Source organism: Papaver somniferum, chromosome 7, assembly GCF_003573695.1.
Source record: "Papaver somniferum cultivar HN1 chromosome 7, ASM357369v1, whole genome shotgun sequence".
NCBI lineage: Eukaryota > Viridiplantae > Streptophyta > Magnoliopsida > Ranunculales > Papaveraceae > Papaver > Papaver somniferum.
In genome coordinates, this window is record NC_039364.1 from 174,425,642 (window position 1) to 174,438,029 (window position 12,388).

General features: G+C 38.2%; 2 protein-coding genes across 3 annotated transcripts; one reads left to right on the plus strand and one right to left on the minus strand.

The window, feature by feature from the left end:
- Positions 1 to 5,081: 5,081 nt before the first annotated feature.
- Positions 5,082 to 6,005, plus strand: LOC113295561. Its single transcript, XM_026543892.1, has one exon. It carries the CDS (start codon positions 5,082 to 5,084, stop codon positions 6,003 to 6,005), a length of 924 nt encoding a protein of 307 aa, XP_026399677.1.
- A 719-nt stretch (positions 6,006 to 6,724) lies between these two features.
- Positions 6,725 to 9,918, minus strand: LOC113299080 (transmembrane 9 superfamily member 12-like). 2 transcript variants are annotated; one of them, XM_026548013.1, is made up of 3 exons: positions 9,738 to 9,918; positions 9,428 to 9,514; positions 6,725 to 9,356 (listed from the first exon to the last, which is right to left on the minus strand). In XM_026548013.1, the coding sequence occupies exon 3, from the start codon at positions 9,211 to 9,213 to the stop codon at positions 7,240 to 7,242; it is 1,974 nt and encodes a 657-aa protein (XP_026403798.1). In that variant the 5' UTR covers positions 9,214 to 9,356; positions 9,428 to 9,514; positions 9,738 to 9,918; the 3' UTR covers positions 6,725 to 7,239. The 2 variants fall into 2 exon arrangements, with proteins under 2 accessions (XP_026403798.1, XP_026403797.1); XM_026548012.1 differs by having other exon boundaries at positions 6,725 to 9,514.
- Positions 9,919 to 12,388: the final 2,470 nt, after the last annotated feature.

Below are 12,388 nucleotides of genomic sequence, written 5' to 3' on the forward strand. Positions count from 1 at the left end.
TTTTTCTAATACTCATTGTAATTCATATGATTTTGATATTGACATGGGATTCGTACAATTATTCTGTGAAGATGAACATGACATAGGAATAGTTGAATCTTCTGTAGACACTAATATGCATGAAAATATATTTGATGTGTCTGATTCTCTACCTAGGTCACAGTGTGATATTTCTCCTGATTTGCCAATGCATGAGAATGAATCTGTTAATGATGTTGATGACTCTGATTGTGATCTTGCCAATTTGTTTGATGATTGTGAGCATGTTGTGACACTTGTAGAAGACTTAGGAGATGTTGATGTGATTAGTAATGATGTGCCTATCCTCCTACACGAGTCACAATCTGATGGCCTTCCACCCAACCTAGATTTGGTTTGTACCAATATTGTAAAACCAATTTTTCTGAGAATGCCCAACCTAGGTTTGGAACTGTGTGCTTCCCAAGTCCTCTTGGACTATTTTGCTTCTAAGTATAATACATCTGAGGAACCACAGTTGGAATTAGCATGTTTGCCCGTCCCTAGCACAGTTCATTTCGAGCTAGACCTTTTTCATGATGAACCCCCAAAACTGCGAGATTTTGTTTCCAAAATTTTATCCGTTGAAAAATCCAGGTTTGGGGGTAGCTCATTTTGTTTCACAGCTTCACTTGCATGCCTATCATATTATTATTGTGTGAAGTTGTTGAAACCGCTACACTTTGTCTTTTGGGTTGATCCTCAACTCTTTAGATTGTTAGTGTATGGTGAATTTTTGTATATAATCCAGTAGATAAAATTTCTTAAAAACCCTTTTGTTCCTTTTGTATATATTTTGCTAATCCAATATGATCTCGGCTGAAATATGTTGGATTTTTGCCTTGAATAACGGAGTTTTAATTCTGCTTTCGCCGAAATCGGGTATTCTCTCTCCTTTTACTCTACTCAGCATGTCCCTTTCCATATGTTGCATTTTAATTCTTTCCATATTTTGAAACATTGAGGACAATGTTTAGTTTAGGTTTGGGGGTATAGAGTAGATACCATGATAATTTGCTATAATTGAAAACGAACTCCTTCTTCTTTTTGAAAAAATTGAAAAATTCCAAAAAAATTAAAAAATCAAAATTCAAAAAAATTAAAAAATGAAAAATCATAAAAAATGGAGCTCATTTACCTTGAAATGTTGACTCTTGTGCAAATATGTATTTTTATTAGGAGTCTTAGTCTAGATATTTAGGCACCCTGATTCTAGCACAATTCACATAGTGATAAGAAATTTGCACGCGCACGATCTATCAATACATGTATGGCCTCGATCTTCAAGGTGTTTGATATGAAGTTACGATTGCCAATCACTTTAGAATACTGAACGAAACTTGACTAGCTTGTTCTTTGGTTGGTTGGGATAGAAGGTGGAGGTTACATTAAGAAAGACAACCATCGAATTTAACTGGGTGCATCAAAAAGGGCTACCTCTTGCAAAGTGTCATGTAATCTTTTGTTTCCTTTTGTAATTATATCAAAAGTGTTTCCTTCTTCCAAAAAAAAAAAAAAAAAAAAAAAAAAAAAAAAAAAAAAAAAAAAAAAAAAAAAAAAAAAAAAAAAAAAAAAAAAAAAAAAAAAAAAAAAAAAAAAAAAAAAAAAAAAAAAAAAAAAAAAAAAAAAAAATCAAGTATTTATCAATTCCATCCTCTCTTGTTCCAAAAATAAAAAGAGAGTAGTAAATGTAAATAAGAGTCATGTAAATAGTCATCTTTTGTTGTTTCATTGTAATAAGCAAGGAGGGTGTATGCCATTGATGTACAACGCGAGCAATTGTGAAATACCTCCAACTCATTCACAATTCTCGTAAAGTCCGGACAGCTAGCTAGATTTCGACCTTGGTTCTTAGCCTGAGAAACTATCTCTTGGTGATTAGTAGTCATAACTTCAGATCTTTCTTTACACATGTGTAGATACACTTTACACTCTTATCACATGTCTTTTTTTGTTATCAGTGCTAGGATTGTGCCTTTGATAGCTAGATTGACATCTCCATTTTGCTGTGAGCTTAAACTGTTTTGCACATGTCACATTTGATGGAATATGAGCTTATATTTTGTCCTTAGGTTTTGTAGGCACACCTCTGGTAAACCTTCACGAGACTTCAACTCGTCCACTAGGGACACTTAGTGGTTTAAAAGGCTTAGTGCATACGCTAAATGCATTCGAGAGACCAGCGACAGTGGTATAGTTAGGATTTCCTTAGTTTTGTTTTACTTGAGGACAAGTAAAATTCAGGTTTGGGGGTATTTGATGAGTGCCAAATATTGTATATATTTTATCCCTTTTTGTTGGCATTTATTCATCTTTTGTGCATTAATTCTACATTTTATCCCATGTTCTGTATTTTCATTGTTTTCAAGAATAAATATTTTTCTTACTTAATTTTGCATTTTTAGGTAATAAATAAAGTCTGGATGACTTGCGGAGCGGAAAAGAGCTGAAGAGTGGTGAAAAGCCGGAAGAAATTACGCAAGGAAGCCGCAAAGAATGGTGCGCACAAGTCCAAAAAGCTAGGAATGGGCTCAAGAAGGAAGAATTGTTCTTAAAGAAGATATGGGCTTGGCATACCCAAGGCCCAAAACCCTTACCCAAATCCATTTCCTTTATCCATACCCATTTCCATGAGAGCCGTCAGATTGGATCCATCTTGTCATCCAACGGTCACCTCATCACTGTTCATCAAATCCCGATGATTCCGCCCAACACTACAGCACCTAACCTAATCTAGCACCGTTGACTTCGTTGTGTTCCACATCCAACGGTCGATACAAACTGCTTCTCTCTTAGCCGTCCGATCTACCTACCATCTCCATATCCAGCGTCTCAGCTCGCCAAACATCGAACCAGATGCTCCCGCTTCACACCCTAGCACCGAATCCTATTATCCACCCAAACAACCCATCGCCCCAAAACTTCATCTCCTTCACCCGACAGTTGCAGAGCTCTGCAACTCCACCACCTCCCCTCTCTGCCGTTGTCACTTCCGTCACCACCACCAGTTCCATCACTGCCACTACTATCTCCATACCGACAACACCCCCATATCCCTAGCCTAGTTATTTTCTTCATCTCACAACCTCTGAAACCCTAGGTTTTGGGGTGAGTAAAATAACTAGAAATTAGGGGACAATAGGAGCAGGAAGAGCATCAGAGGGACATCAAGAAGCATGGGTCGAGCAAATTTTGGGAGTTTGTAAGTAAATTTTGGGTAATTTAAAAAACCCTAATTTTCTGATTTGGGGAAAATGGGTGTAAACCCTAATTTGATAATTTGGGTATAAAAGGGAAGTGATGTAGGATGTTAAAACTGGTTCTTGGACTAGCCAAGTTTCCACCCAATTTGGGTTAGGTTAATTCCAATTTCAAATTGCACTGTTAATGTCTAATGTGTGATGCTCCTGTTCATTTTTAATTGTTCCTGTTAGTTGCATTTTTACCTTTAATTGCATTTGTTCTTGTTCTTGATTTTAATTCTCTGTTTATATGAATATTGTCATGTTAGTTCACCATGTTACTCACTGTTATGCTCACTGCCCTGTAATGATAGTGTAATGTTTGTCATGTTCTAAACCATCATGCTAGGGACTTGATGAATCCCTAATTTCTTATTGTGTAGTACATTGATCATATTGCTTTAGAAGGCTAAGCAGGTTTAGGAAAAACTTGAACTTAGTTCATCATCACCTCACTTTCACAATGTATGCCAAGTATACTTTGTAGTTAGGTTCATGAGCTGTTGATTAGCTGCAACTCAAGCTGAATTCATAATCCTTTGACTAGTTGTGCTGTAGAAAGACAATTAGTGCTTTGGAAAGAATACCATAGTTGTGTTTAACTTTCTATAGGAGAATACATAGTAGAAGTTAGAGTGAATTCAACCCCTAGTTCCCCTCCATAATCTACTTCATTCTCATCCACAACTCCATCTTCAACTGTTTAGTCTTGTTTTCTTTCACCTGTTTGTTTTACCTGCACTGCTGTATTACTACTTTCTTTACTACTTGCTTCCCCTGCTGCCACTTCTGCTGCTCTGCCAAGTTGCTGCTGCTGGTGCCTGCTGCACTGCTGCTGTAGCTGCTGTTGCTTGTTCTGCTGCAGTTGCTGTTGGCCTTGCTGTGCAGCTCTTGCTCCTGCTGCTGCCCTGCCACTTCTTCTCCTGCTGCCTTCCAAGGCCAAGCCAAAGACTGCTGCTTCAACTGAGCCCAAATTCACTTCAGTGAAGCCTAAGGCCCAATCCTCAGTAACCAAGCCCAGTTTCTAAAACCAAAAGCCCAGAGCACAAATTGGGCTCATCAGAAGACCATAACCAAAGCCCAATTACTGTGAAAGACCATTTCACTGTTAAGGTGAAATTGAGCCCAAAGCTCAATCAAAGGCCCAAAGCCCATTTGCACTTCAAAGATAACTGAGCCCAAGCTCAGTTCATTTTATTTTTAACAAACCCACTAAGCCCAATTCATTCAAAGGGCATTCAAACCCATTAGTACTCAAAGCCCAATTTAAGCCAAAAGGCTTCATAGCCCAAAAGCAAATTTAGGAATCCAATTAGCTAGAAAACTCAAAACACACCCGATCTCGGTGGATCGACCCGTACTTGCACGAGCTACAACTGACGACCGTGCACTTGCGGTATTACTGTAGGCCCGTTTTCATTGCATCATTTTTACACACTAGTCCGGACCTGCCACCTACTAACTCGCAAAAACCAGATCAAAAAATATTGTTTCTGCGAAATTGGAAATGGAAGAAAAAAAAGTGGATATTTGGATCCCAGACACATCACCTCCTTTGAATAAACCTCAAACTCACACTGAGGTTCTAACAAAGGTGTCACAGTTAATCGCTTCATAAAATTCATGGGACTTTGAAAAACTCAAAACATGCTTCGATGAACAAACAATAGATAAAATAAGGAAGATAACCATTAGAAGACCGAGTGCAGAAGACACTCCTCACTGGTCTCTGAATGAAAGGGAAACTTCACTGTAAAGTCTTTGTACAAGACAATCAACTCCAGTGGAATTGTAAACACAAACTGGAAGAAAATTTGGGATATGGATACCACTCCATCTGTAAAACACTTCATGTGGAAAGCTGCACATGCCATTCTACCAACTAACATGAGGATGGCAGCTGTCTTACCATACATCAACACAAACTGCAACCTATGTAATGAGGGTCAAGAGACCCTAACTCACCTCTTCCTGGACTGTAATTTTGCATCACAGGTTTGGATGCACTTTAATCTAGATAAACAATATGTTACAAATGGTGCCACAACTTTCCATGAGTGGCTTAACGGATGTTTTGAACACCAGGATAGAGACAGATACGCAGTAAGCTGGCAAGTTTTGTGTAGTATTATCATTTGGTATATATGGAAAGCAAGGTGCAACATTACCTTTAGGAAGAAAAATCAAAACAGCGCAAACACGACAAATAGCATAGCAAACTACATCAATAACTACATGATTGTAAACAAAAAAGGCTACAACATAATGCATTCCTTATACTACAATCAAATGGACGATGAAAATATGAAAATAACCAAACAGCAAACAACGGAACAACCAACAACTATGAATCTGAAAATGAATGTAGTTCTGTCTATGACAGATTCGGCGGCAAAAGCAGGAATTGGGCTAACACTATGTGACTATACAGGTACTATCAGAGAAGCCAGAGGTCTTAATGCAGATTGCACAACATGGGAAGAACTAGAGATGAAAGGGGCTGAAGCAGCATTCCAATGGGCAGCAAAATGGAGTGGACACACTATCTCGTTTAGAAGCAATTCTGAACCTTTTCTACTGTTGCTGATAGGGAAGTATGCAACAACAAGGGAGCAGAGATACAGGATAAGTGCAGACTTTGGAAACAAGACAAAATTTAAGATCAATTTTATAGCTGTCGATTTCACTTTAGTTAGGAAATTTAATGTAATATGGGCAGCTAAACTATCTGTTTTTTGTAACTAGTATGCAATACAACATACATGGAAAGATGCCAGCCTCAATGCTTTATTAATCTATCTGAACATTCAAATTTGGAATGAATATGTAATCGTAATCCGAAATTCCCTTAACAGAGAACAAGGAGATTTAGTACGAATGATATGAGGAAAATCTCTTTTTTCCAAAAAAATAAAATAAAAAAAAAATATTGTTCTTCCCTAAAACCTAGATCTAGTCTTAAATAAATATTCTCTTTTTAATTTTATTTACCATTTATCATTTGTTGGATGTGCTATCACTTAATCGCAACTCTGTTTGGATAATTTCTTTCATATTAGATCTATTCAGTGGATTGGGTTCATGTGTATTTCTTCCAAGTTAAATATTATAGTTGCACTCATCAATGAAAACAAGATGAAAAGGATAACTGTATATGATGATTTAATGTACTTTATATGGATTTGTTACATCTGGATCGGGAAAAAAACACGATTACTAAAGCTTAATTTATTGGTATGAACAATCGGACTAGAAAGAACTGAAAATAAAATCTTAAGATTTGTTATATCTTAATTTTTTCTTTCTTTGCCGGTTTAGGTGAATTTTGATCGGTTTGAACCGATTCAGATGACCTGTTGGAACGGTTTTAAAAATCTGATACCGATGGAATGAGGTTCAGTAATTGGTTTTGCTAAAAACCGAACCGACAGTTGTGCAGCCCTAGAAGGTACTGACAATTACACTAAATAAGAAGGTACAACTTTATTTGCTGTTTTTAATCAAATGTGACTAAGAAAGACCTGGAACTCAAAATCTCATTACAAAATTCAATCTGACAAATCAGTAAACAGACAACAGAAAGCTAGAGTGACAAATTTTCCAAATAACAATGTTTGTAAGAATCTGCTTAAACAACAAGGTTATATATATCTATGGTCTGAAGGATGGCCCAGAAGAACCAAAACTTAACCAACTAAGGGGAGAAAGAGAAAAACGCTACAGAGTAACTAAAGATCTCCAACCTCAGCAAGCATGAAAGAAGATGGTAAAATCAAGCTGCAACCTTGACATACCTTACCATGAACACCAGTTCTCAATTCACCATGACCGAAAAGCTACAGGCTTTTGGAATCCTATAAACCTTTGCTGCACCAGATAGAAAGAAAGAGATGCACAACTAATACAGAGATGAGGGTAAAAAAAAATATGAGAAGTGGTGATTATCTCTTTATTGGTATTTGATGTTTTCAGTATCTCCCTAGTCAATTTTGACAGATGAGAATAGGTAATGAACGAAGTAGAAGGAAATAAGGAAACCTATTGTGCCAGTAGACAACATGATTGCGATTGCCATGATCAATGAATAACCTAGGTAAAGCATAGCTGACACAGGCCCGCTCAAACTCCTAAGGTCAAATATAAGGTAATTGATGGAGTACATGAACACGTAGAGTGAGACTGAACCAGAGGCATAGAAAGCTTTCCACCACCACTGCCAATCCTCCACACAGAGGTGCATGTAGGTAAGGACAACAGAAACTTCGGCACAAACAACGACAAGCAGGACGAAGACAACTAGCAAGAACCCAAATACATAGTAGAACCTCCCAAGCCAGATGCTAGAAAGAATGAAAAACAGTTCGATGAAGAGGGTTCCGAAGGGGAGGGTGCCAGCACCAAGTACGAGAAGCCATGATGGGTATTTTCGCGCAGGGATTTCTCTAGGGATCTGGTTGGTTCTCACAGGGTACTGGATGGGCTCCGCCTTTGTCCCAAAGTAGCCTCCTAAAAGGGTTAGAGGAACAGAAATACAGAACCAAAGAGAAATGAGAATAAAATACAAGGAAATGGGAATAGCACCAGTGCTCTTGCTGCCCCAAAGTATGAAGTTCAAGGCAGTAAGAATTATGAAAACAATTCCAGGGAAGAAGCACGAAACCGACCAGGAAACTGATCTCCACCCTTCTGTAGTTCCCTTGATAGTTATCCATAGTCTAACACCAACATAACCCGCAACTAGACCAAGGAAAAGATACAGAATTATCATTCCAGTCAAGAGCATTCCTCGAGATGCTGGTGACATGAATCCAAGAGCTGCAAACACAATAGTAACAACTGCCATCCCCAAAATCTGGGTACCATCTCCAACCATCACGCAGAGTAGCTTTGAGCAATTTGGCTCTCTAAAAACATCACCCACGACAAGCTTCCACCCAGAAAGCTCCTCATTCATCTGGGCTTGCGCTTCTTTGTCCAATTCCTCGTACCTCGTCAAATCCCTCCTCACTGTCCTTAGAAAAATAACAAAGACGATCCCAGCCAAAAAGAAGATTACCATCAACGAGTTCATGATTGAGAACCAGTGCACTCGTGCACCCTCCATCTTCAAGTAAGCATCCCATCGTGAAGGCCATCTAATATCACTTTTCACAAATTCAACTTCATAAGTAAATGAAACTCGCTCTTGTTCCCTGATAATCTGAGATTTTTCAAGATCAACAGGGCAGTTGACAGGGTCAACAGTGTCGTACATCTTCAGCTTTGACATCACCTCAGGGTCACGTTTCACACTGCAAGGAACAACTTCGAACCCAACTATCTCATACCCATTTAACTTCTTTTCAGATTCTTGAACCACAGCCATGGTTTCATCTCCAGTACCAAGTACCTGCACACCTGTTCCTTCGTACTCATGAACCAAAACCTTAAATTTCAAATGATTTATGATATAGTCTTCACTACTTTGAGGTGGAGCATAACCAACAGGGTACCCTGTCCATTGAATGTTGATCCCATTTTGCTTGGCATACCTCATTGCAGGCAAATTGTCGAGGATCATATTCACCTGGTACAGATCACGAGTTTGCTGTTTTAGGAGCTTTACCTCGTTCTCATTTAACGGGTTGGTTGTGCATAGGTAAAGCGACTCATTCCTATTCATATTGAACCGATAAGGGGAGTTATCAATTTGATCTCCCATAAGGAGTTCCCCCAAATTTTCTGCACTCTTCTTAATCCCTCCCTCAGGCTTGCAATAAGGAAGACTGTAATAGCTGAAAGGAAGCTCTGTTTCTATTGAAGTCAAAGAATTCACTTTTGCAAATATCGATTCTCCTGGTGTGTATGTGTGCATATAACTGCCAGGCAGATAAAACCCATTGCACACACTCGCCAACAGAATAATAATGAGTGCACACAAATGGGTTGAAGAAATTTTCCTTTGAACAGCCATTGTAAGAAGAAAAAAAAGAGTTCCCAGGTCTAACAGAGATTCAAGTGCATTATCATAAAAAATGCCAGATCTGGATCACTAATAGAAATGAAATCAAAAGCCAGACCATGTTAGCTGCTTCAATATCCAACTTGAGTAAACTCCTAACAAAAAAATATAAGTTGCTTAGAATTTACTAATCTCTTGAAAACAGACTTCACAGTAATCAAATCACCTATCGAATTGTTCCAGATATGCTTTCCAGTACAGATCCGCGAAACAAAAATAAGCTTCTCCACTAAATAGTCCAAGATCTTCAGATCTATAAAACACAATGGTAAAATTCGAAATCAGTTTTTTAAAACTTCTTCGAGATTCATTGAACGGATTAAACCAAACAGATCCCTGGTAAACCTCATTCAAGAAATTATACAACATAAGCATTTCTAAAAGATTGAGAATAACAAATCCAAACTGAAACTATCAAATGTAATTCGCAGTCCAAACACCAAATTTGAGGATTGAAATTACAGAAGAATGCATACCCGATAGGTTGACAAATGATGATATCCCGTTTCCAGGTGATTCCACAAAATCTTCTTATGAACTGAATTTTGAAGAGGAGAGCACAATGTGAAAATCTAATATAACTTGGAAACTGAATTCTGAAGGAACTGAAAAGGAATGGAAAAGCTCTACGTTTTTGTAGCCCCTTTCTAGGGTTCGTCAAATGAATACAGTGTGTGTCACTCTACTAACTATAAAAACCTGTCTAGACCCACACAATTATTGAAATTGTTGATACACCCCTACCACACTTTAATTTAGAACCCATAATTGGGGGATATGCAGATTATACGACGGACGTGAAGTGAATTATTTTTTCCATCCAAGTTATCCTTCTAACGGGTGTCTTAAAAGTATAAAAAGTTCAAGTTACCCTTTTCATATGTTAATTATTTTATTTTATTTTTTATATTCATCGACAACAAGAGAAGATCGTAAGAAACTGGTTGGAATCCTATCAACAAGCTGGGTCCAATACCTTTCTGTATCACAATCCTTAATATGTTAAAAAAGAAATTACATTTCTTTGCATTAACATCGAACCTAGACAAAGATAATTATGCAATCTCTTCAAAAATTAGACTGTGTCATCGCCAAGTTCATCAAAAGTAGAGAAATCCAAAGTGCAAAACAATAACCTTGAGCCAAGCATTTATCAAAATATTTTTTATTTTTGCGCATGATGGCATTGCTCAAAGCTAAACCAGGCTGGAGAGCACGAACTCCTCCACCAGTGGAGGGAGAGAGCGCAGTTGCAGCTAAGCACATATCGAGACCACTGTCCCAATTGTAAATCAAAATATCCGCAAGTCGTAAAGAACTACCATCATTAAACATGAAACCCGAGGAAACTTCTTTCCTAGCTGGTACACCAGCACGGAAGCACATATCAGCAGTAGCATCTCGAAGAAGGTCATGTCGAAATTTAAGCCCTACCTCATGGGAACAATGCAAGGCATGATCCTATAATAATACATGTCACGGTTACAGAATGCGCATTGGCTATAGGAAGATCTTTGAGAAAATCTTGAACATGGATAGACTTATTGCATTGCCAGAGAGCTCTATCACGTGGAGACATATAAAATTTTATTGACATCTCCCTCATAACAACCTCGAAATATTTAATTGTCAGAGACTTTATGGGATGAGAGGCAGTAAGATCGACATTGGCATCAGGGCACACACTGGTAAACAATTCAACGGCTCGCGGCATATCGAGATCAAGACCTTGTAGAAAAGTGTTGTGCAAAGTAATAGACCGGAGAGAATGTGTTTTTATACAAGATGCCAAGTAGCAATAATGCATATCATCCACTATGAAGTACTAGCCCAACCCACCAAGACCGGGTGGCAGAGAAGCTAGCCGATGTTGTAACAGTCTTATGACCATCATTCGCAACAATATGATGCAAGTGCAGGGCTAAATGGGAGTCGAGAGCAGCTTGCACCTCAGTTAAGTGCTTAGGCAAAGTAGTTTTCATGGAAAAAAATCAAGCTTAGAAAACCCTGCGTATCTTCTCAACAGGTGTAACTCACACTGAGGATCGTCCAATTTCTTCACATCATCCATTATTTCGTCAGGTTTGTGAACTCTTTACTTGACCAGATTACTGTAAAAATCATGGTCGAGACTTACAAGCCCCCCAAGCAATTTAACCCCTTTAACCGGTCTACTAACCTGAGAAGGAAAGGTATCACCACACCGTGTGTATCCATTGTTAGCCAAAAAATCTCGGTCTTAGTGATGTTAAGATGAAGACCCAGCTTGCGCCCCTCAGACTGAGTAATGTTAAAAGCTTTAGAGACCATCAGAGTATCCCCAATAATTGTCTCGTCGTCCAAGTACCAGGCATGTAGGTCTAAATTACATTGATCATCAATTTTCTTAATAAAGGAATGTAAGGTGAGTACAAATAGGAGGGATCCAAGAGGATCACCCTGTTGAACTCCTTGGGCCGACGACAAAGTTGATTCATTGTAATATAACATAGGAGGCTTAGAGTAGCAGAACACCACTCATTTTAAAATGGAATGGCAGTGAGTTCTAACTTCTTGAAGCATTGTCGTCTTGTTGACCAAGTTGAAGGCATTCTTAAAATTCACAAGCAACATGGTCATGGTTTGAGAATTACCTTTATCCCTGGCGAGCCTATTAACCGAGTACGGGATGGCTTTCCTACCACAATGTAGCCTACGCAAAACTGAAAATCTTCAAGGTACTGATGCGTGTCGTAACCACGATAAATTAATTAATATTTTACTACCTAATTATCAAGTAATATAGTGTAGTCAAGTTCGTTCCCACGAGGCGCAAGAGGTTTTAGTTGTAAGATTGTCACAAAAAGGGGGGTATTCTTGTTTTAAGTTTGCAAAAAGAAAGTAAACAAAGTAATCAAAAGTGTAAGTTGAAATCAATAAGGGAGATTAGATCAAGGAATCGTTCTTCGTTGCAAAAAAATGATTCAAGTTATGTTCTTGTCTACTTTTAATTAGTCACAGATTTTCATCAACCGTGGTTTAACAGGTTCGCTTAGATAACCCCAAAATTCCTCTTTTCACTGAGTAACAGGTCCGCTTAGTTATCAGATTCGATTCTAAAAAACCACCTTGAGGTTCGCTTACAAGA